General features: G+C 38.6%; 2 protein-coding genes across 3 annotated transcripts; both read left to right on the top strand.

The window, feature by feature from the left end:
- The first annotated feature begins 770 nt into the window (after window positions 1-770).
- On the top strand, window positions 771-8473 carry ddost (dolichyl-diphosphooligosaccharide--protein glycosyltransferase subunit (non-catalytic)). Its single transcript, XM_058410783.1, has 11 exons — window positions 771-1030; window positions 2525-2635; window positions 2732-2818; window positions 2944-3047; window positions 3866-3960; window positions 4565-4658; window positions 6192-6340; window positions 6877-7024; window positions 7517-7637; window positions 7737-7843; window positions 7928-8473. Exons 1-11 carry the CDS (start codon window positions 805-807, stop codon window positions 8075-8077), a joined length of 1392 nt encoding a protein of 463 aa, XP_058266766.1. The 5' UTR covers window positions 771-804; the 3' UTR covers window positions 8078-8473.
- Window positions 8474-11164: 2691 nt separating this feature from the next.
- Window positions 11165-24679, top strand: plekhm2 (pleckstrin homology domain containing, family M (with RUN domain) member 2). 2 transcript variants are annotated; one of them, XM_058410359.1, is made up of 20 exons: window positions 11165-12040; window positions 13244-13350; window positions 13458-13567; window positions 13709-13808; window positions 14416-14503; window positions 14882-15047; window positions 15414-15473; window positions 16670-16937; window positions 17731-18507; window positions 18615-18684; window positions 19078-19168; window positions 19273-19337; window positions 19439-19527; window positions 19839-19971; window positions 20837-21027; window positions 21125-21190; window positions 21289-21448; window positions 21599-21778; window positions 21991-22107; window positions 22799-24679. In XM_058410359.1, exons 1-20 carry the CDS (start codon window positions 11981-11983, stop codon window positions 22934-22936), a joined length of 3036 nt encoding a protein of 1011 aa, XP_058266342.1. In that variant the 5' UTR covers window positions 11165-11980; the 3' UTR covers window positions 22937-24679. The 2 variants fall into 2 exon arrangements, with proteins under 2 accessions (XP_058266342.1, XP_058266343.1); XM_058410360.1 differs by lacking the exon at window positions 15414-15473.
- The last annotated feature ends 564 nt before the right edge of the window (window positions 24680-25243 follow it).

Genomic DNA, 25243 nt, shown 5'->3' with positions numbered 1-25243 from the left:
TTTAATAAGTGATAATGGTGAAGTTGTATTGTACATGAAAGGCCCATAATTTCTATTGCACCCATTACTGATTACTGCACATGAAAATGTCTCAACACTAATAATAATAATAATAATAATAATAATAACAATAGTAATAATAACAATAATAATTATTATAATAATAGTAGTAACAATAATAATAATAACAACAATAATAATTCTTATAATAATAGTAATAATAACAATAATAATAATAACAATAATAATTCTTATAATAATAGTAATAATAACAATAATAATAACAATAATAATTCTTATAATAATAGTAGTAATAATAATAATAATAATAATAACAATAATAGTTCTTATAATAATAGTAGTAGTAATAATAACAACAACAACAATAATAATAATAATAATAATAATAATAATAATAATCCATTTTTAAACAAGATAAATATTGGAACAAAAGTAAGCCATGTTGTAGTCCTGTGTATTACAGTAGTGTGTAATTGTGTGTGATTACTGTGTAGTATATTTTAGCAGCACTTCTCTCTATTTTCCGACTTTTAGGATGTTTGATCCTTTTTCGCCTTTTTCCTTCGATATATCGCTGTTTAATCACTGGTTAAATAAACCGAAACACACCTTATATATATATATATATATATATATATATATATATATATACTGTACACTGAGTGCACCTCTATGGCGGTTCCTCAGTCAGTAGTCTTGGTCCATGAGGCGCCACCTGATTGGCTGACAGTGTGAGTCAAAGTTCACATCCCTGTTAGCGCTGACGTTGTCCAAAGGAGGAAAATGGCGGCGGATGGTTCAGCGATGAGGGACACTGTAGCATCAAGACGTGAAAGACGAAGTGCCGGCATGTCTTCATCACAGTCCGGGGGACTCGTAAGAAATGCGATGTTCGTTTTATCCGCCGCTTTGCTGCTGCAAGTGGTTTCTGGAGACGGAAAGACCTTGGTCCTGTTGGACAGCCCGAACATCAGAGACACCCATTCAATCTTCTTCCGCAGCCTAGCAGGTGACGAGATCAACTAACGTTTATCTGTTTATCCTGATACCTTAGACACACATTCAAGATGGCAGATTGTTATGCATTTATTTCTTTATGTAATATATATGTAAGTCGAGTGTTTGCACATATTCAGAAGCATGCATGCGGACGCCGCTTCCTGGTTTGTGTTCAGGAATCATGAGTGCTTTATACTCCCAGTGTACAATACAGTCCTCATAACTATTACTGCTTTCCCAGAACGTTTATTCTTGGTTCTGATCATTAAACGTGTTTTTTTTTTTGTTGGGGGTACTAATGTGAACTAATTACAAAGTGAATGCTCAAAGCGAATGTTCTGGTCTGTTTTCATTTAAAACCATTAGAGAACCTAGCATTTTGAAGCTGCCAGTACATTCCTGAAACAATGCTGACTTTGTTAACCAAAATACAATGTTTTCATGATGAGCAACCAAATGCTAACATTAGTTCTGACTACTGATCGGAAGGTTGTGAGTTCAATCCCAGGTCCACCAAGCTGCGACTGCTGGGCCCCTGAGCAAGGCCCTTAACCCTCAATTGCTCAGTTGTATAAAAATGAGGTTTAAAATAATAATAATAATAATAATAATAATAATAATAATAATTATAAGTTGCTCTGGATAAGGGTGTCTTCCAAATGCCAGAAGTGTGTGTCTGTTGAAGGGTTTTTGAGAAAGTGTGGAGAAGCAAAGTAACAAATTAAAATCTGGGAGGCAAAAGACTGGAAAAGTTTCATGAACAAAAGCGATAGCACTGCAGTATTTCTTATCAGGATGCCATTTGGTATGCAAATAGGAATACATATCTTTGTAGGTAACTTTGCCGTCTCTCAGTTGCTGAGTTTGGCTTCGTACTGCTCACAATTGAACCAAACCAAGATGCAAAAAAGGTAGTGATTAGGGTTTAAAATAGAAAATATACTCGAGTATATTATATACTCCTACTCATAAGCCTCCTTTATTAATTGGTAGTTGGAAAAAGTATACCACGGTGTCAAAGGAATGCTTAAACCAAGGATAGCGAGCATGGAATTGGCACTAAATAAAGGTTATTATTAAGGAGTATATTTATGATAAACTATAACTACTGTAAGAATAACTACTTTTTGTTGTTTAGTGCATCATTTGTTGATCCAAATATCTTAAAAATATATATGTGTGTTTCTGCAGCACTTGGGTTATCTCCTTTGACATGTTGTACATCAGTTTTGCAGCTCATGTGTACAAAAAATACTGCCTGCAGCTCAAAACACAGCATATTTGATTGATTTCCTGCACCATGGTCAATTCAGAGTCGAATCGTGTTCTGCACTTGAACCACACTTGCTATCAGACTGGATCTTGCACTAGAGTTTGCTTTAGACATATACTAAACACAGAACATGTGAAAACACCTATAATACCAGAAAGATAATCTGTTAATTTGCTAGGACCAGACCTGATTCCAGTGTTAATCCTTACCTGCTTTTTTTTGCCCCCTCAGATCGTGGTTTTGATCTCACATTTAAGACTGCTGATGATCCCGGTCTCTCTCTGATCAAGTATGGACAGTTCCTGTATGACCATCTCATCATTTTCGCCCCATCTGTGGAAGGTAAAGATCAGTTTGAGGCTCTGCAGTAATTCCTCAGTAGACATGTCTGTGTGTAACTGCATTCAGTCTGAATATACCATAATGTCTGTGTTTAAGATTTTGGAGGAAACATCAATCTGGAAACTATCACAGCCTTCATTGATGGTGGGGGCAATGTGCTGGTTGCAGCTAGCTCGGATATTGGTGAGTCTTTCATAAGATTTCAGACAGAGGATGGAAATGCCCCTGTTTTTTAAAATTATTATTATTATTATTTTTATTAAAATTTCTGAGCTTTATTATACTGTGTTGTTTTCGTCTTCCTGCAGGTGACCCGATACGTGAGCTGGGCAGTGAATGTGGTATTGAGTTTGATGAAGAGAAAACTGCTGTCATTGACCATCATAACTATGATGTCTCTGATCCTGGCGAGGTGAGTGGATGTAGGAGGTTTTGTATGTCGATGTAAAAGTGCAATATGCGCTCACCGTGAGTCATAAATACAACTTTAATTAATCTATATATGTAATATAAAATATATAGGAATATAAAACTAATTTCATATTTAATTACTTCAGAAGGTTCCTTCTGAACCTGTAGACATTGAGAGCCTGGGCTTTTTTCCCCCTCCACTCAGTGCACAACAGGTGAAGAGCCACCGTTATGCCAAAGTCTAGTATCTCTGAGGCATATTTTAATGCACTGTGATGGTTTCAGCTCCTTAGGAAGAGTTGATTTTATAATTTGGGTAATTCATATGAAAATCTTTTTAATGAAGTGATTTAGTGGTATTATTTTCTTTTATAATAAAGGGGGGGGGGGTTACCCTTTTTTACCCTTTTTTCAGATTTTTTTACCCTTATTTTGCTTTATTATAATCCGTTTCTTGCCATAAAAAGCCATGATGGCTGGCATGCTGTCAGGCAAATGAATAACAAACAATGACCTCCACCTCTTTTTCAACATTTCTGGAGCTTAAGGGTTGTTGGTATGTAGCACAATGGAAAATCGACAACATGTACAAAAAGAAACGAAATGAAAATGTGATTGCAGAGACACGGGTACATTAGCACCGCCTGGAGGTGATCCAGTAAACTAATAGTTATAGTCCGTCTGTCATAGATCAGTTGATCGTCATAGTGATCATCTAACTTGTGTCATTTACATTCCCAGTTGGATAGCTAACCGATTTACTGTGTCCACTCCTGTTTGCATTCTCTTAATATTTGTTTCCGCTTGTTGTTTCTGCAGCACACCCTGATTGTTGCCGATCCAGAAAACCTCCTTAAGGCCCCCACTATTGTTGGCAAGCCCACTGAGAACCCCATCCTCTTCAAAGGTGTTGGGTGGGTGATCTTTCTTATGTTTAACCGATAATCATAACAGCTGTGCAAATATATACAGACAAACACATATGTCCTAATAGCTTTGTACATTAGTACCCTAGTAACTTTCATGCAGTAATGGCAGTTATGCAAACATCTGAGAGTATGCAAAATACCTCTAGATAGAAGTATTCAGATGGATTGTGTTGTCTGATGAGTCAGGGAGGCAGGATTGTAGCTTGCTGCTCAGTGTTCTTTGCAGTGTACATTTGAACTGGGCTACTGTTCTCTTCTCCACCAAATCTAGACCAAGAACTGAGTCTACTTATTGCTGTTAGTGTCTTTAGTATGTTCCCAGATACACCGAAGCACCTTAGCATCTTTAGAAGAGTATAATATGCTAGCTATGATGTTATTAGCTATTTTTGTCCATGCTGTCCATGTCCACTTGTCAAAACACCCTGGTACATTTGTGGACATGTACCACCTCAGTGCTCTAATACTGGATTCTGCGTTTGTCTTTTTCCTTTTCATCACAGATGTGATGTTATGCTCTTGTCAGATAACATTTCTTGTACAGACAGATGATTGTGGATTTATTGTAGTTCCCTTCTTTTATTTCCAGGATGGTGGCTGATCCTGATAACCCTCTTGTCCTGGACATCCTCACAGGCTCCTCCACTTCTTACTCCTACTTTCCTGATCGTCCTATTACACAGGTGAGTGTGCAGTCTGAGCTTTCAGATATGGAAGGTACTTGGGAGTGCTTTAGGATATTTATATTGAGTAGATATTCTGGAAAAATAAAAACCTAGGACATGTCTAAATCTGCACAGGTACCGGTTACCTCATCCACACATTCTCAGCTCTTTTGTACACCTGTCAGTCCACCACTCTCACTGGATGTTCATTTGCTTTTCATCTCATCGTGGACTACAAATATTATTTAATGTTAAAATAATAGTTACAGGATAACGATGGGATTTGTTATTTCTGCGTTTACTTTTCCACACAGCAAGGTTTTGTTCTCATAACTTGAGTGTAACAGTGTTATTATTGTCAACTAACCCTACACTGTTATCTACATCTATATCTTAACATGCACTATATGGCCAAAATTATGTGGACACCTGACCATCACAAACATCTGTGGTTCTTTCCCAAACTGAGTTGGAAGCACACAATTGTATAGAATGTCTTTGTATGCCGAGGTATTTCCCCTGTGCACAAAGTGAGCTTAATGAAGCTGCACAGAACCCTGATCTCAACCCAACTGAATACTTCTGAGATGACCTGGAACACCAACTGCACATAACCTCCTCACCTAACATTAGTGCCTGACCTTTACTAATGCTCTTTTGGCTGAATGAGCACAAATCCCCATGGACACACTCCAAAATCTGGTGAAAAGCCTTCCCGGAAGATTGATCGATCTATTATTAGAACAGTAATGGTGGAACTAAACCTGGAATGGGATGTTGTGATGGTCGGGTGTCCACAAACATTTGGTCATATATTGTACATTAACTGAACACTTTATTAGGAACACCAAAACTAGATATATAAATATTGGAAACACATCCCCTCATGTCTTTTTCATTTCTTTGTTTGTTCAGTTTTGAGTGAATCTGTGCCCAGAGTAGCCTCAGATTCCCGTTCTTGCCTGACCGCAGAGGAACCTGATGTATTCTGCCGATGTCATCTGCCTTAAGATTTGATTTAGCATTTTGACATGCTTTTCCGCTCAGCATGTTTGTGAAATGTGGTTTTGATTAAATGTAGCCTTCCTGTCAGCACAAGCCAGGCTGGCCATTCTACTCTGACCTCTGTCATCATCTCAGTTTGCGGCTGCTCACTGGATATTTTTTGTCTGTAAGGTTCTAGGTAAACTTTATAGACATTAAAATCCCAGCCATTTCTGAAATACTTTATCAACCACCATGCCATGGTCCAAGTCATTGCCATCACATTTTTCCCCATTCTGTAGTTTGATGTGAACATTAGCTGAAGCCATTGACCTGTATCTGTATGATTTTATGAATCGTGTTGCTGCCACAATGGATAACTTCATGAATGGGCGGGTGTTCCTATTAAAGTGGCCAGGTTGTGTATACCTGCTTGAACTGATCACTCTCTTAAATAACTCTTTCCTCTGCTTGTATTTCAATAAGCAGGAATACTCCCTGGATGGGATGCATGAACTTAACAGCTCACGGTTATTCTCTTTCTCATGTTCCCCTCTCGTATCGCAGTACCCTCATGCAGTTGGGAAGAACACCCTCCTGATTGCTGGTCTGCAGGCAAGAAACAACGCACGTGTGGTCTTCAGTGGATCCTTGCATTTCTTCAGCGATGCCTTCTTCAACTCCCCAGTGCAGAAAGCCACCCCAGGATCCCAGAGGTTTGATACATCGTCATATTTTTTTAATATTTTACATTTATAACACATTCATCCATTTCAAATCAATCAGTTTGCAGTTTTGTGAAGAGAAAAGATTGAGTGCAAAAGATTTCTGTCCCTTCTAGTTTTTGTTGGGGAATACAAGGAAATAGTACCTTATGTTTATACTACAACAATTCCTAGAACTATAACAATTCCAGCATGATGCTGAATATTAGAAATAGCAGGATACAAAATATTTTGGGAATATTTATATCGCAGAGAGAAAGGGATCTGCAAATGTTTTAATTGATAAAATTTTGTGCTTTTATTAACACTAAGATTATGCACACTTGTTTAAGGAGTATAATCATAATTTATTATCGCTGAGCTTAAGTTATATTATGTAATATAATTGATTATAATGTATACCTGGTATTTCAACTCAAAGCTCAAAGCAGAAAAAGAGTAAATTTATAAAATTATGATAGTGTCATGTAAAGATGTACCGAGTCTGTATGTTTATTATGCTTAACATGAGGTTTGTGATGCTTTAGGTACTCCCAGACGGGTAATCAGGAGCTGGCAGAGGCCCTCTCCCGCTGGGTGTTTAAGGAGGCGGGTGTCCTCAGGGTTGGAGCTGTAAGTCATCATAAAGTGGGTGAAAGTGCACCGCCTGCAGCCTACACCATCACTGACCTGGTGGTGAGTTTTATTACTACTACAGTTTTACGCACTCCTTTTCTGACGCATTTTGAGAAAGTGGTGTTACTGAAAACTAAGCCATATACCAAATGACACTGACTTTAGACTATGTACTGCACCATCTAGTGTGTGAATATTAGAAGGGTAGCATCAGCTCGAATGGAATTTCCTTAAACACCCTGATCATAAGTATAAGCCGTTTCCCAGTCGAAGGCAAGGCGCACATAACGTGATGCCACTAGGTTTAGTAGAATGCTGTGAATTTTTTTTTAAATGCCGAATAATTTGGACTCATTTAAAATGCGACATTTGTAATATGTGGAATGCAGTTGGCCTTCTTACATTGTTTCTCATCCAGTGCCTGGTAGCCCCTTACAGTACTTTGAATTTTCAGTGTGGACACTGTTTATATTACACAGTGGCATAGAATAGTGCATAAGTATGCGATTTGGGATGCGTCTCTAATATCTTAATTAATATTATTGATTACAGGAATACAGCATTGTAATCGAGATGCTGTCCGAGGGCCGCTGGGTGCCATTTGACGGAGACGACATTCAGCTAGAGTTTGTCCGGATCGACCCCTTCGTCAGGACCTACCTCAAGAAAAACGGTATCGACAAGATTTAGCCTCCTTTCTAAATTGTTGATGCAAGACTTGAATATAAAAATTAAGATGCTATGAAATTATACACATGGTCTGTCTGCACAGGTGGCAAATACAGTGTCCGGTTTACTCTGCCAGATGTCTACGGTGTGTTTCAATTCAAAGTCGATTACAACAGACTGGGTTACACACACCTTTACTCCTCCACACAGGTAAGTGCATGCGTTTTTAATGCTGCATTTTCTCTTCTTACATCGAAACCATACTTTTTATTAACTTCTGACCCCGCGTCACAGGTGTCCGTGCGCCCGCTGCAGCACACGCAGTATGAGCGCTATATTCCCTCTGCTTACCCCTACTACGCCAGTGTGTTCTCCATGATGGCTGGCTTGTTCATCTTCAGCATCGTCTTCCTCCACATGAAAGAGAAGGAGAAGTCTGATTAAACAGGAGAGGAGTAATGGTTTAAGAATGAAATCAGATTGGGTTGAACAAGTCCCCTTGTTCAGTGGTTGAGAACAGAACAGAGCTTGTGTAGGGTTTTTCTTCTCTCTCATAAGTCTGATGTGCCACTACAGCTTTACACAGAGATTTTCAACCTGACTTTAAATGCTCTTTTGTACAAGTTGAGTTTCTTTTATTTTCTGTAAGAAATCGTCAAGGTGGTTGGTCATTTTATTTAAATGAAGCAAAAAAAGGGTCCCACAATGTACACCTAACTGCAGTTTTGATGACTAAATGCACTGATCTTTTTGTTCATGAAGCTGAAATTTGTAATGAAAGATGTTTAGATTCTGTACCAAGGTTCATTAAAATGGTCCACAGTCCCCCCCACTTTACAATTCTTGTCTTGTTTGTAAGTATGTTTTTAGAAGCATGTGTGGATGCTCCTTTTTTCCTATATAATGGTCCGGATTATTGTCCAGTACAAGGTTTTGTTCCCACACTAACACCCTCACAATAACAGACCTTATATAAAACCTTAAAGGCAGGATGCCTGCATGTGTTAAGGAAGTGTGTACTATGTTTGTAGTGAAAGTCGAGGTCAGTATCGGTATCAGTAATCTGAAAAATAGGGTGCATGATGGATGGCTAAAAGGATAATCACAATGATTTACCTCAGTATTTTTACAATTATTCAGCCAATCAATGAATCGGGTGTGTTTAATGCACACTTGTTAACCTGGTTAATAGGTATATCTGCTTTGTTGATTGAGAGCGGAAGAGAATATCAAGGCTGATTTGAGGTGACAGGAAGTATACAGTAATTCAAATAACTACTCTATGCATCTGTGTTAAGTAGAAAAACATCTCAGACTGCACAACATGTCAAACTTTGAGGTGGATGAGGCAGGACAGCACACTGGATTTCACTCCTGTAAGATGATTTCAGGAATCTGAGATTACAGTGGGATCAGGCTCTGTTGAAGACTAAAAAAAACAAATCATCATGTGGTTGAATGGCTCCAAAAAGTGGAAAAAGCTTTTATTGTGACTTAAAATAGTTATACTAATATGTGATGGGAGTTTCTCAAGTTTTAGAGGGCAGATTCCTTGTAGCCATGAGTTTGGTCACAAGTTGTTGAGCTGATACACACTGATGTATGTATACAGGGTAAGAAAAAGAGGAAAGAGAACAATTTCTGCATTTTTCTGTACATCACACGATCAGAGTCTCCAGCATGGGTGCACAAGAAGGTTCCCAAATTAAGTTTCTATCAACTGACCATAAATAAGCACAACATGATCATAAAGTGCTGCAGTAAAAATTAATGTTTTCTCCACTAGTCAGAAATCATTCAGCTAGACTGCTCAGTTAATGATTAATTATAATCTCGGAGACTGAAGGGGATTAGATAAAACACATAACTCCATTCAGCACTGAAGAAAACAACACAGCAAAAGCACACCAATGGGAATGTGTGTGTATATGGTGATGGTGAGGTGGTGGAGGCAAAGTTGATGCATTAAAATGTTTCATTTAAAATCATTGTAATAGCTTGCGTGTTTCATGATGCACACAAAACATTCATCAAACATTAAAGCACAGCTGGTTTATGACAACATACTGTGGGAAGAACACACTCATTCTGAAGCTTTAATGAGATTGTCAAACATGTAGTGTAAATAGAAGTCGAGGACAAGGGCCAGATGATAAGGTTAACTGGTTCAGTTATATCTCCTTTTAACCAGAAATGACCGGAGGTTTTATCTTAATTCATCATTTTATGTTGACAAACTCACTCTCGCTGATGACTGTATCATTCTGAGCCGTACAGGCAAACACTGTCAGCAAACTTCAGCCATGGTTGATTTAGGGTAAATAGTTGTTGGTCAAGTGAATATAACACATTGGTATTTCTCTAATTGTTATGAAAACCTGCTGATAATTTAGGTTTATTTGTAAAATGATGCAATTCAAAACAATAATTTAGCTCTGCAATGAACATTATATATATATATATATATATACACATATACACACACACACTGATCAGGCATAACAGAATGACCACCTGCCTAATATTCTGTCGGTCCCCCTTTTGCTGCCAAAACAGCCCTGACCTATCATGCACTGTGTATTCTGACTCCATTCTATCTGAACCAGCATTAACTTCAGCAATTTGAGCAACAGTAGCTCGTCTGTTGGATCGGATCACACGGGCCAGCCTTCTCTCCCCACATGCATCAGTGAGCCTTGACCGTCCATGACCCTGTCATTGGTTCACCACTGTTCCTTCCTTGCACCACTTTTGATAGATACTGACCACTGCAGACCGGGAACACCCCACAAGAGCTGCAGTTTTGGAGATGCTCTGATCCAGTGGTCTAGCCATCACAATTTGGCCCTTGTCAAACTCGCCCAAATCCTTACGCTTGCCCATTTTTCCTACTCAACTTTGAGGACAAAATGTTCACTTGCTGCCTAATATATCCCACCCACTAACAGGTGCCATGATGAGGAGATCATCAATGTTACACACTTCATACACACACACACACACACACACACACACACACACATATATATATATATGTATATATATGTGTGTATATATATATATATATATATATATATATATATATATATATATATATATATATATATACAGACTTCAGAATGGCAAATACAGGTTAAAGAGTTTATGTGAATTATGTGTAAGCATAGCATTAATTGGAAGGTCCTCAATTAAAACAAAGGTGTGTGGGTGTGTGTGAACTCACTATACTTATTAGGTCAAAGCTCTAATGTCGAGCCGTTGCTAGATCATTTAATATCCATGGTTGTTATTTTATTTTATTTAAAAATTAGCCTATTCGCTGTAGCGTAGTGAAGCCGCTTTATTGGCGTACAAATCTGGCGCATTAATACCGAACGTCATTATTGTGGCTCCATCACAGGTGCGTTTGAACTTCACGACTTTCAGCCAATCAGACCTCAGAACCCAAACTACACGTTTTCAGTGAGACTTTTATTTTGACACTGGGCTTTTCGCCTGCTCCATAATGCACAGTCAATATTGATTATTTCTTAGTAGCTTGTCAACACAACCTTTACTTAATCAATGTAGCCAGTAAATAATATCTGAAAACGACGCACTTGTTTAGCAATTAAAGTTATATTTACACGGCCCTGTTTTAGGTGTTTGTGGAGTTTTAATATGTAAAAATCAGGGTGTAGCGCAGTGACCAGCTGTGGATCATGTGATAGTTTTATTATTTTGCTTTTGATGTTCGCTAACTAGCACCGGAGCTGCGCTAATAGCTGATTAGCTCGTTGTCTTAAAGCTGTACAAGCCGCTCGGAGAAAATGAGAATGCTGAACGGATAGCATTTTAGCAGAAACTTCGGCGCGTCTTCACGAAACAAGACAGAGCTTTCAATGAAGATTTTGTTTACTTAAAAATATTATTTTCGTTTAAAGCCTTAGCAAATGGGATTTAGTTAATCATTCTCGTTATTTATGATTAAGCAAGAGTTTCTTACTATATCGCTGTTAAACTTAATGCTTAAATAATTTCAGCAGCTAATTATCGACTGAGAGCTAATTATCAGCTGTTTGGCTAGCTGACAACCCGGTTTCTGTGACTGATAAAGCCCGTTAGCTTAGAAACCTTAATAAGCTTGATATGAAAATTTTATTTCGGATAGTTTTGTGCACCTAGGCGAATGTGGAGGCTGTGAAAGTGGCCTGTAGTGCCGGGCGGGCACAGAGCCAGAGTGCGCACGCTTTTTACGTTAGTGACATTAGATTGAAAGCGGTAGTGCTAGCTCGCCGCGGCTAACACACTCCCTCAGCCCGCATCAGCTGACATCCTCGGGAGAGTACAGGAGCAGAGCCAGCAGCCATGGATCAACTCAAAGTCAAAGACAGGATTCTTGAAAACATATCCCTGTCGGTAAAGAAGGTAAGCGGCTTGTATTCAGAGGACACTGTGTTTCAAAGTAATTTAATGGTTGCTTTTTGGCTATTCGCCGCGTCCGAATTTGTAAACACTTGGGCCTGTCGATTGTGATAAGCCGCTCATGAGAAAATCACTTAATATGGCGTATTTATGTCATAGAGCTGGCTTATTAAGTGTATGATTTAGCTCAGTGCATATCAGTTGTGTTTACACCGCCATGTGAAAGGAGATGTTCCCAGACTGCGGCAGGACACCATCAAAATACAACCATCTCTAAAGCTATAATAATAATAATAATAATAACAAAGCACACACTATTGATTGACATAATCGTGTGAGAAGAGCTCTGCGCCATTGCTATCGATTTTGTACAATTGTACACACTTTTACATCCCATACTTTCATGTATTGCAGCTTCTTGTTTCTCTCCAAATCTGTGAACAATGCCTGTACACAAGACGGTTCCTGTCGCGTGCTGAACCGACATTGGAGGTCACGTGGTCATCATCATGTGCTTGCTAATACTATAGCTAGGATTTTAGATCTGCTTGAGTCCAGCATAAACACTCCCAAAAAAAAAACAGACTAGAGATTTAATATAGACAGACCTAGAAGAAGAAGAAAGTTGCATCAAACTCTGACATTCTTACATACATTCATTTATCTTCAATTTGTGGTACCGGTTACAGTGAATGAAGTGTTCCCTAAATTGGGGAACACTTGGCAGGAATCAGGAATACGCCCTAGACAGGACACACACATTCACACCCTCGCTTACATCTAATGGTCATTTAGACATCAGTTGGCAAAATCCTTTGGCAAGAGTAATGCCCTACACCTACTCTGTCATTATGTTTGAAATAACTTGTTAAGCTAGATATAGATGTAGTCCTTGCGTAAATAGACCAGTGACGTATCGACTAGTATGTAAAGCTTTGAGTTTTGTGTTACACATCATCGATCACGTTTATCAAGGCTCAGACATTCTCTGTTAATATTTATTTAAGCTATACATGACAGGTAATTTCTAGCATTCTAAGAGACCTTCATTTTAATTAAATGGCTTAAATTTTGACCCTTTTTGCCATCCGATTATGATCTGAATGATCATCTTTGCATAATAGTTAAGATTTAAAATGTGAAGCTTGCGTATGTTTGTTAAACATTGTCACTACATGAGTTTATTTATTTATATTAAACCCCTAGTTGCAGAGTTACTTTGCTGCTTGCGAGGATGAGACACCGGCCATCAGGAACCATGACCGTGTTCTCCAGCGGTTATGTGAGCACCTAGACCACGCTTTGTTATATGGGTAGGAAGTGTGTGTGTGTGTGTGTGTGTGTTTTTTGGGTTTGCATATATTTGCCAATTGCATAATGATTAACATCAATGTAAATACATACTTTATTTGCATTGTAGGCTGCAGGATATATCTTCAGGTTACTGGGTAATTGTCTTGCACTTTACACGACGAGAAGCCGTTCGACAGATTGATGAACTTCAGCACATAGCCACCAACCTTGGAAGAAGTGAGAACTAACTCAAACTCTCTGCTTACTGACAGCATTGATCCATTTGTATTTGTAGATAGTTGTAGGCTTATTTTATGTTCAGTTCAAACGTATTTCTATTGCTGGAATATAACCCGGAATATTTTTGTTTTTCTCTAGGTCGAGCATGGTTGTACCTGGCACTCAGTGAAAGTTCTTTAGAAAGCTATCTTCGTCTTTTCCAGGAGAATCAAGCACTTTTGCATAAATATTACTTCAAGTGAGTGTGATATTACTGTGTTGTAATTTGTCTAAAAGTCACCAACATTTATCATAGTCTCTCTGTTTTTTTTCCCAAGATGATAAAATGTTTAAATAGACAAAGATGCATTTGATACTACTATAATATGCAATGTGATCCATTATGGAGGCTTGACTAGCACAGAGGCCACACCTTCTTCTCTAGGACTGAGTAGTGCAGAGGCCACACCTTCTTTGCTAGAACTGAATAGTGCAGAGGCCACGCCTCTTTTCTTCTTTGCTAGACCTGTGGCCTCTGCACTATTCAGTTCTATCTCTAGGACTGACCAGTGCAGAGGCCACGCCTCCTTCTCTAGGATTGAGTATTGCAGAGGCCACACCCCTTTCTCTAGAACTGAATAGTACAGAGGCCACACCTCCATCTCTTTGACTGACTAGCACAGAGACTAGGCCTCCTTCTCTCTGTGTTTGACTGACGTATCAGCTGTTGACAATGCAAGGATGCTTACATGTGCCTTCCAACTTTTGACCCCTACATGTGTTTTTGTATTCAAACATTTTATACCCCTGGGGTTTTGGCTTTCCTTTTTGTAAAAACAGTTAGTGATGTGTCCTTTATTTTTTAGGAATGCTCTGGTTTGCAGCCATGACCATCTCACTTTGTTCCTTACGCTAGTTTCGGGGTTGGAGTTCATCCGTTTTGACCTTGAACTGGTATGGCGTTTTTAGCTATTTTTCACTCTGCTAAATTACACTTGCTGTTCCAATACATTTTTCACATTGATGTATTATGAGAAAAACAGCAAGCTTGTTCAGGGGTGGACAAATGATTAAATGTATTACTAGGCTTGCTCAGTCCTGGTGCCTGGAAACCCATCTGTCTATTTTAATTATGGTAACTAACAAGTATGGCAAGCTAGTTAAAAGTATTAATAACCATTATGATTATCATTCTCTTCTGATAATGATAAAGTATTGGCAATGAGTGTCTTTTTCATTCAACATATAGTTTGACAGTATTGTGCTGCAGTTTATTTTTTTAGTTTGTTTCCTCAGTGTTTCCAAATGCTGTTATATTTTGCTTACTGCTAGGATGTTCCATACCTGGATGTGGCACCTTACATGCCAGACTACTACAAACCACAGAATCTTTTGGATTTTGAGGAGAGATTGCCCAGTTCTGATAGCTTATCTCTGCACTCATTCAACTCAACTAATCTCGAGTGGGATGACAGTGCCATTGCCCCCTCAAGTGAAGGTAAGCTCTTTAGCATGGCTGTACCTTCTCCCTGATCTTTCTTTCTTTTTTTTTTTTTCTTGTATCCTATTTATATATTTGTAATTTATTTTATGGCTCTTATAATACTGATTTTATTCACTAATATTACATTTTCAAGATCTGAAGATATATGAAGGATGTACATGTCATTTAATTATAGAATTCACAATTCCTCATCTAGTGTCCACTGTTTCACCAGATATTGCTCACATCTCTCTATATTTCATGCTTTTATTTTGTATTCATAAACATATGTATTTTTTTTATTTATTTTTGTTCTCGCTCCCTTTTCTATCTGGTCATTTTTTTCTGTCTAATGTTGCATCTTATCCCTCCTTTTTTTAGATTATGATTTTGGTGACATCTTCCCTGTGTTGCAGTCAATGCCAAGTGCAGACTGGGAAGGTGGGACATGGTTATTTCCCACACCCATCATGTCTTCTTCCCTTCCAGTTCGACATGAACATTTCACACCAACTTGCATGCCCCTTTTCCCACGTACTTGGCTTAAGACGCATGTCTGTGCAGCTTTGTATTGTTTACGGGACCTCTATAAAACTGCTGGGATTTTACCCTAGCTTTTTCCCCTGATTACTACTTTTCCAAGACTTCTGCCAAAACAAAACGCAAAAGTTAGTTAGTTAAATTAAAGTTGTGGCTCTTCCATGCTGACTGAAGTAGGAAACGATCTAATATGATGAGGGAGTAGTTGGGTACTAAGTTTTAAGCTATATGATTGAAGAGAGAAATCTGGGATGCTTATACCGGATTCTGTGCTAAACCACTAAAGCCTTTTTGTGTTAAACCTTCCTTGCCTGGTGTTGGCTTCTCTTTTTTCTGTATTTAGCAGCCTTATGTGTGTGGCAGTTATGCATGTCTGTGGCCTGGGTTGAACCCATTTTCTTAAGGAGCATCTTTTCTTGAACTTGCAAAAATCAAATGAACTATTTTACCTTTTTTTTCCCTTTTCAAAATTTGGTCCAAAAGGTTTGCAGAACTTAATGCTATGCTAACACTTGAATAGGACATTGATGATGATTAAAAAAAAAAAAAAAAACATGGTTAGAAACAAGGTATTTACATATACTTGGGTCTAAATTTGCCGTAAAATAAATAATAAAATGAATTTCATAATTTTTGTAACAAAATAGATTTGGGGCTACTTTTAATCCGATGTATTGTGTGAAAAATTTACCATAATTAAAAAAAATACACACTTTTGAGGTAGCATAAACAATGTATGAATATAAACATGCAGCAAATTCTCTGCATCACAATCTCTAAAGCTTTGCAAATACTTTTCATACTATCTTGTCTCTTTTTATTTTTCTGAATTTTCTACTCCTTTCCCAATATACCTTTTGAATGCTTATTTCAGTATGGTTGAATCCAGGCCTTTGCCTTTCTATTTTGAAAGGTGTGTTCTGTCTGTGTTTGTGTTTTTGTCCTTGGAATTCAGCAGCAGTGCCTACAAATGCACTTTCATGCTATTGCTACTGGAGTAATAGAAGATCTATTGCTGCTTAATATTTTTTGCTTAACTTTTATTTTGCTTATTCTTCATGTTTGAAAGTGTTTTTTGTTTTTTTTGTTCCTGGCAGAAGGAGATCTAACTGACCCAGTCAGTGGTCCTCGCTCCACAGCCTCAGACCCCCAAACAGTAATTGCTGACACTGTTATCAAAACAGCAACAACTCCGGTCGGGTGTACGTCTCTGTCACGCAGCCCCACGTTTCGCTACAACCCCTTTAACGAAGACTCGGACACTAACACCTCAGCAGATGTTACGCCGGTACACACAGCCAGCCGCCGTGATATTCCTGCTGGTGATGACACAGAGAGCACCAGCACAGAGCTGGAGGTCATTAGGTGTGTGCCAGTTTTACTGACTGAAAGGGAACACTGTAAGACAAACCATGCTGATGCTGGAAAATGAGATCTTTCTGTTTGCCTACTATGCCCAACATTCATATAAAATTATCATTATTTTTATAATGTTCCTGAATCAAGTACTAGTATACTGAATAGCGAAGTAAACATGTACAATAAAAACTAACTCAAAATAAGTTACAGTATTTTATATCTGTATTGTTCTTGATATGCTGTTAAGGAACGGAGAATGCAGTTTGCCTAATCTATTAAATTCTCAGCACCTAAAATCTGTTTCAGCCGTCTGCTTGGATATTTAGTTGTAAGAAAAACAGCAGATGAGTAGTTGAGTAATAAGGACCAGATAAACAGAAGTTACGCAATGACTCAACTGTGTGTGTGTGTGTCTTGCCGACTTCTGTCTCCGGCTCCTGTTTTTTTTTGATTTGCTGCGATAAACTTCCAATCGGAGAGCCTTCTCCTGTTAACCCCTATGCTGGTCCTGAAATGGTTATGGCACCCTAAAATGCTGTGTATTGGGCAACAACCTATGCTCTAGAGAATCTGTTGATCAACAGTCCGCATGGTGTTTCAGGCCCTCAGTGCAGAAGTGTGCAATTCAAATAATGTCCAAAATATATACAGAATTAATTACAAATTGTTATTCCTATTTGGATTTATTTCATGTTCTTATGGTCATCCAGCTTAAAATTTAAGGTAATGTTGAACATGGTGTAAATGAATATTGAATTTTTTTTTTTTTTTTTTTTTTTTTTAAAACTTTTCCTATTAGGATGGGCAGAAGGAGGAAACCAGGTAAGAAACGCAGAGGGAGAGGATCAACTGACTCTGTCAGCAGTGGCCAGAGCATGCCGTCCCCAGAACAAGCTGAAACGGAGGGATCCCTTCAGATCAACAATGAAAAGATGAATCGAGAGGACAGAACTGTTGGGGGTAGCATTAACTCGCTGGATGCTCTGGACGGCTCAGCACGAGCAGCCAAAGAGAACAGCGAGGACCAGGAACCCGAAGCACGGTTCAGGCTCCCTGAAATGACGGACACCTCCATGGACACTGTAGGCCAGCCACTTAAAGACGTTATGGACAGATTGAACGGGGCTCTGGATGGAAAGAGATGGGAAGGACAAGAAGATGAGGAGGAGGAGGCAGAGAATGGCATTAATCCACACACATCTTCACTTCAGCATCAGCCCTTTCGGGAGGACGAAAGCGGCGAGCCACCTGATCCAGACACGCAGTCACGCCTTATGGTCTCAGCAGCTCCTACACACTTCTACTGCTTTACCTCCCACAGTGCAGATGCTGCTGCCGAGAGTGGTAGCCGCCATGACCCTGCAGGGAATGGCCAGTCGCAGACTGTTTATGGTGGCCATGAAGATGAGAGAGAAGGAGAGACAGCAGAACAGGAAGCGTCCTCCAAAATAGTTGAGAGAGAGAGGGGAGATGTTGAGATTGAGCACCCAAATGGTCTTGCTAAGATTCAGTCTGGAGGAAATGAAGCAGAAGAAGAATCTTGTCCAGAAGAGAGTTCCCATCCTGCAGAATTTAGGTAAGATGAAAGGCAGCAACTGTTTTATGCCAGTTGTCTTTTTGTCCATCCTAGAGAGTATAAATTAGGATAAAAGTAAATCTGTTTTATCTTTCATTTATTTTCAGGGTTGATAATAATCATTTGCTACTACTTATGATCCATGTCTTCCGGGAGAATGAGGAGCAACTCTTTAGGGTATGTCTTAAAAAAAAGGAGGTTTAAATGTCCCCATGATGCTTTGACAAAGGCTAAAATGTCTGACACAGTTTATTCAGATCACAGTTTATCAAATCTAATAGTTTACATTGGCGCACACATGGTGTAAACTATGTTCCAGTAATAATTACAAAAACAGTCACCGCAAAAGGCAGGTTGATCTCTTGCAGCCTGTACAAGTTGGAAGGTGCAATCAGACTTTTTGATATCTCTGGAAATGGAAAAAGAACCAGACAGGCTTGTTTGTTTAAATGTTATGGATGATGCAGCAGTCAGATTTCAGTTCATTCCATTAGGACAAATCCAATTAAGTCAGATGAAACAAATCCACTATATTAAATGTTGGGGTAAATTTCGGCTCATTTTCTATAGATGGTGAGAATGAGTACAGGCCACATGGAAGGGGACCTGCAGCCTCTCTTTCTGCTGCTAACAGACTATTATATTTACCTGTTGCGGAAAGGTAAGTCCGTTATCCTTGACCTAATGAAGCAGACCATTACTGTGTTCAATCAGATAAAGTAGTATACATGGGCTTTATTGTATAATTGTGTGCTACTATTTCAGGAGCAGCAGACAAGCCATACAATGTAGAGGAAGCTGTGTCCTATAGTGAACTAGATTACATTTCTGTGAGTTAATGTCTGTTAATTGTTAATAATAATAAATATGCTAATTTATTTGCAGGGTTTATATCTAATGTGTTCTAGCATAAATCTGTTTTGTTCCTCAGGTGGGTTTGGACCAACAGACAGTCACGCTGGTTTGCACCAACAGAAGAAGGCAGTTTCTTCTGGATACTGCAGATTGTTCACTCACTATGTTAGTCTGTATTATGCTTTGTTATTTCACTGTTATTTTCAGCCTTATTGTTAGAAATGACAGAAAATACTGACCAAATCCCAAGCAGGGGTTGTTGAGCTTCTGTTTGGTGCTTTCTCTGCTCTAATGCACTTGGTAATTTACTGATGAGTCGAACGGGGTGTCTTTTAAGCAAAGCAATAATAACTCATTGCTGGACAGTCGTACATTCAGTACTAGAGTGTAGCACTATTGAGGTAACGTGAAAACCGATGGTGTATATTGAAACAGTCCCCTGTTCTCGTCCATTCCATTCTCTGTGCGCATTGTAGCTGGTTCCTCAGCATGCTGAAGTCTGCAATGATGATCGGCTGCAGTGAACTGCCATTCCCTGCTGTCTTGACTGATGCGACTATGGAGAGGCTGGCTCTGACTAAATTTGTGTGCCAAGAGTCGCACTGTGAGGTATGTGGGACAGAAATATTTATACATTTCTATGCATAAGTATATTATATGGAATGTTGCGTCTTGATCTGTAACACATTCAAAGCCTTTTACTATCTCTAAAATAGTACCCATTTCAACAGTGGTGGAAATTAACTAAGTACTTCCTTGAACATTTCCAGTTGACTTATGTTATATAAATTGTTTCTATAAGCATAAATGGTGGAATATTTTAACGCCTGGTCATCACTACACCAAAAAAAAATCCAAGAGGTCCCACATCCCTCCTATTGTATGTTCCCCCTCCACAAACATAGAGCCTGCTAATTCTTTTAAGGCTTTGGAATATTGGCATATTATTGCATTTTTGTCTTTGTCATATTGTAGCCAGGGAAAGTCTTTTAGTCACTGTTGATTGAATTTAGGCAACCTGCCTTTAACATTTAAAGCTAGGATCCGCTGCCGTTTTCTGTTTCTTTTGTCGAGGTTCCACCGTCTCGTTTTCTGTCACATCTGAGGCAGAGGTTTTTAAGAAGGCTTTTATGCTCTGCTTTAGACTGCAACAAAAATATTCCACTTAGCGCACAGATTTTAGCCAAACGTGCGCAGTTTCGTAGTCAAATGTGACTTAATGAAGAAAAACCAAAAACCACTGTCGACGCATTTAGCATCAGCTACATTAGGGAATTGTAATTGTTGGGATTTATGAATACAGTTCCAACCAAAGTCAATAATTTTTCACACTCCAACTTGCACTGTAGAGCCCTGATCTGTATGATCTAGTATTTTTATCTAAAAAATCTTGTTAAGGTTTTTGTCTTGTTAGTGTATACTGTTCACTTTTCCTGATTTCAAAAGCAGACATGCATTTCCTGTATGTATGCAGGTATCAGAGGTCAGTATTCGTCTCTATTCCCTCGTTCACTGGGAAGACCCCATGGACATGGGTTTGGGCACTCCTACCTCTCCATCAGGTTCACAAAGGTCCAGTAGTACCAAGGAGGGGGCACTTCTATATCGAACAGGAACTTCATACCTGGGGAAGGAGCTGTGGAAGAGTTGTTACCTTGTTCTCAGGTACAGCAGCAAGGGCTTATATAACCTAACATACACATTATCCCAGTGGTTAGACCTTATGTCTGTTTTAACACATGCTTTGTGTTGATCTGAACAGCAGTGGCATCCTTTTCCTGTATGCTGAGAGGACTGATGTCACTCCATTGATGTCAATTACCATGGGGTAAGCATGTTTTAGCCGAGGCAGTAGTTTTACTTGTTTTCTCAGACACTTGTTTCCATAGTCCTTGAATGTGGGTTGTGTGTGTGTGTGTGCTGCAGGGGTGAACACTGCGGAGGCTGTAGACGCTCAAACAGCACAGAGAGGTCACATGCATTCCAGGTGATCCTGACTGCACGTTCTCCTCTGGAGCTGAGTGCAGAAAATGAGCTGGACATGGCAGAATGGATGCAGCTCATTTGTCAGGCTGTGTCTAAAGGAGTAAGTTGAGACTTGGATTCATGCTCCCATTATTAGGCTATTTAACTACCGGTCTTATCCCATCAATATTGTACTAATTCTTCTTCTCCTTCTACTGCCTCTCTTATAGTCAAACCTACTGCATGCATATACATGTTTTTTGTCTCTCAGGTGATTCCACAGGGACTAGCACCAACACCTTGTATCCCATGCTGCCTTGTTCTTACCGACAAGAAATTGTTGACCTGTCATCAGGATTGCCAGACCAGTTTTTTCCGTTCACTTGGTGCAGCTGATGTCAGCGACATCACGGCTGTCTGCCTCGAGGAGGATAAGGAATATTGTGTTATTGTAAGAGAGAACAGGATATTCACACCATCTCCTCATTTAGAGATTCTCACTAACTAAATCTCACTAGAGCAATAAATACTAATGAATCAAACATTCTACTGGTAGTATTGTAGTGACTGTTCATGCATGCCATTTATTAGTCTAGTATAGATACAGAACATTTCTGAGTGCATGTCTTTACGTTGTCTGTGTGTGTGTTGCCTTTTATATAGGAATTTGCGGCCGACCGCTCTCAGTTCCTTCCTCCCTGGGTTCTTTATTTTAGTGGTTGTGGGGAGAGGGATCGGCTCTTGGAGGAACTGGATTCTGTGTGGACATCTATTTTTCAGGTAAAAGTCTCAGGATTTTTTTTTTTTTTATTATACTTATTTCTTGTCACATATGTGCTCATACTATGCTAATGACAATATATCTTGAAACCTCCATGCTAACTCTTTTTCTATTGAAACGTCATGTCCCTTTGAACTAATTTGTGGTTGGACCTGCTGTATTTTTGCTGTTCCTGAAATAAGTGGTTGTCAGTCATGTCAGTGTCACAGGGGCACATTTGCTAGCATAGTTCTCAAACATACAGGCTATAATAGTCACGTTTGGCTGATAGCACCATGTATAAAGGGCAATAGCTGTTTCCCCTCACTCGCCAGTGATGTTGATGTCCTATTAAAAATCCATAGAAGTAATGGAGACGGCCAACAATAGACTCTAAGTTCCATGGTGCATTTTAGCATTGAGGCTTTGCTCAGCTGGGTAACAAGCTGTGAAGTGACCTATGTAATGGCATTGATGTCAGTATTGTAGAACTTATTTTTGAGTGGGTAGTTGAATGGCATTATGGGGAATGCAGGAAATAAATACCAAATGTGAAAATAGACCAACATGTTGAAAGAATAATTAAACTCAAAATAGCAATTATACACATTAACATGCAAGTCATTCAGGTTGGACTTTCCTTGATGTGTCAATATTTGCACAAGTCCTTTTCTAATGAAGATTTTTCTTCTCCTTTTTACTGTTGCTCAGGTCCCTCTTATTCGAAAGGGAGTATTAGACGAGCTGGTGCAGAAGAGGTGCAGGGAGGCACTGGAGCTGATGAGGAGCGCCTGGCAGAGGAGTGACAGTCTACACAGAGGGAGGTGCCAAAGAGAGCCATGGTGCTGAGAGCTGGTCAGTCACACCAGAATAGACTGGGGTCAAGCACTTGACTCATCCTCCTGCTATTAATGTAGGTGTTCACAGCAGGTAGGGTGAGGATATAGACACATCAACAAATTGTACAGATGTTTGAGTTCTAGTGTACTAAGCCTTTTGAATTGGACAAATGAATGAGAATGAGCTGTAAATACTGTGCATGAGGTGATTTTGGATTTTCCTTAACGACATCCATTTGTAGCCAGACACTTCATCACAAATGTACAGCTTGTGTAAAGTGTAAATACAAAGTGCTTACTTTCCTCCTTTTTATTAAATACCTCACTAAAACTCCTTATTATGTATGCAAAGGTACTTTGATGGACTTCAGTCAATGGTTCACTGTCTTGACTGTCATTACTGAAACATTACACGGTTATTTTCTGGCTGCTAAAGGTAGATTTCTGTTGATGCTGAATATATTGTCAAAGCCACCTCTGCATATTCAGCAACGCACAACATTAACGAAACGAGGGAGCGGGCTGAAAGAGAATGCTTGTTTGTACCAGAATGCAAGATTGCACATAATAACTTTTAGTTGTTTTTCTACGTTGCTTTTACTAACATTATCCGTACTGATTTTACTAATGGATGAATGTAAGCGCTGTGAGACAATTAATCCATCAACCTGGATGAAGCTGTTTGTCTGGATTTTTAAAAAAGCTCATTTTTATTTCCCTCCATGTGTAGTTTCCTGTAAAGCCACTTTTTTGTTTTCCAAGACGCATGAAGGAAGGATAAAAAAAACAACTATATTGTAAGTTAAGTATGTATACGTCTTTGTTCCATTTCGCATTGTGCTGATATCCCTGTACACACATAATGGTACATCATAATATGCTTAAATGCAGCATAATGCAGTGGGCAGAGAAACTGTAATGTGAAAATGTCCAAGCAGAGTTTTGCTTCCATTTCCATTTGTTCTTTTTAGCATTGTTTTTAGCCGTACCGTTCACGACTTTTTTTTCTTCATTACCAATTTATGTGCATCTGCACATTTTAGGGTCTTGGGGAAAGTGCAGCCTTTTTTATTTGCCATTTTTTTTGTTTGTATTTATGTTGCATTAGCCAAACAGTGTTTAAGGCTCGGTTTGTGAAAGCGCATCACAGTTGAGTTTGCTTGACTTGTACACAGCCACTTCGTTTTATACAGACCCACGCATGCTTGATCCATATAAAACAAATATCCAAGTATGCAAGTTATGCTTGAGAACATTTTCCAATTTTTTTAATGCTTTCCCAACATTATTTAATTTTTTTTAATTTGATTAGCCATTCCATGACCATACTGTAATGAGGTACGCTCTGGAAATACTTTCGAACTCTAAGGTTTGTGTGTACTTTTGAGGATGTTTCACAGACTGTTGTGATGAAGTAAGTTATAGAACCTCAGGTTTCATGAAGTTTGTCTGAATTAAATGTAACCTGTATATTTGGACATTGCAGGACAATGATGGATTCGAGTTGGAACGTGGAAAATTGTACAAAAGCTCTTTTTTCTTTTTTTCTTTTTTTTTTTAAATGTGTTTGTAATGTATATGTACATATTCTGTTTGTATTTAGTTGCTTGTTTTATTTGTATGCTTTGGCATTATTTTGATTATAAGGTAACCCAGTCTGTCCTGATACTTGATTTTAAACACACTAAATGCTGCATGTTTTGTTTCAGTTGGATATTTTATTTTTTTTAATTCACATTAACCTTTTTTTTTTTTTTTTTTTTTTTTTTTTTGTAAATGGGAAATAAACAAATACAAAATATCTTCAGACTCATTAATGAAAACCAGAAGTGCTTGATTTAGGTATATAGTGAAATCAGACACGCATCTTAATCTTACTGCAGGTCTACATTATTTTATTTTTTTTTTTTCCCCCTAAAATCATTTCACATATCTACACTACATTGGCAAAAGTATGTGGACATCTGGCCATCGTACCCATATCTGGTTCTTTCCCAAACTGGGTTGGATGTATATGTATATTTATATGCTTTTAGCATTATGATTTCCCTTCACTGGAACAATGATATTAAGCCCAAACATTCTAGCATCATGCTTATAAATGCTCTTTATTATAAATTATATTATAATTACATACTTTATAAAGGCCCCCCCCCCCCCCCCCAAAGTCAATTCTTTAATATCTGACTACTTAAAATGTCATCAGTTTAAGATGGTTCTGTTTTGCTCTGTTTCAATACCTCGAAAATATGATGTCCAGCATTGCTGTTATTCTAATGCAGTATACTCCAGTATTGTTTTTATTTATTTGACACGG

Source organism: Hemibagrus wyckioides, linkage group LG15 (genome assembly GCF_019097595.1).
Source record: "Hemibagrus wyckioides isolate EC202008001 linkage group LG15, SWU_Hwy_1.0, whole genome shotgun sequence".
NCBI lineage: Eukaryota > Metazoa > Chordata > Actinopteri > Siluriformes > Bagridae > Hemibagrus > Hemibagrus wyckioides.
The sequence above is the reverse complement of the archived record's forward strand: the minus strand, read 5'-3'. Positions and strand labels throughout refer to the sequence as shown.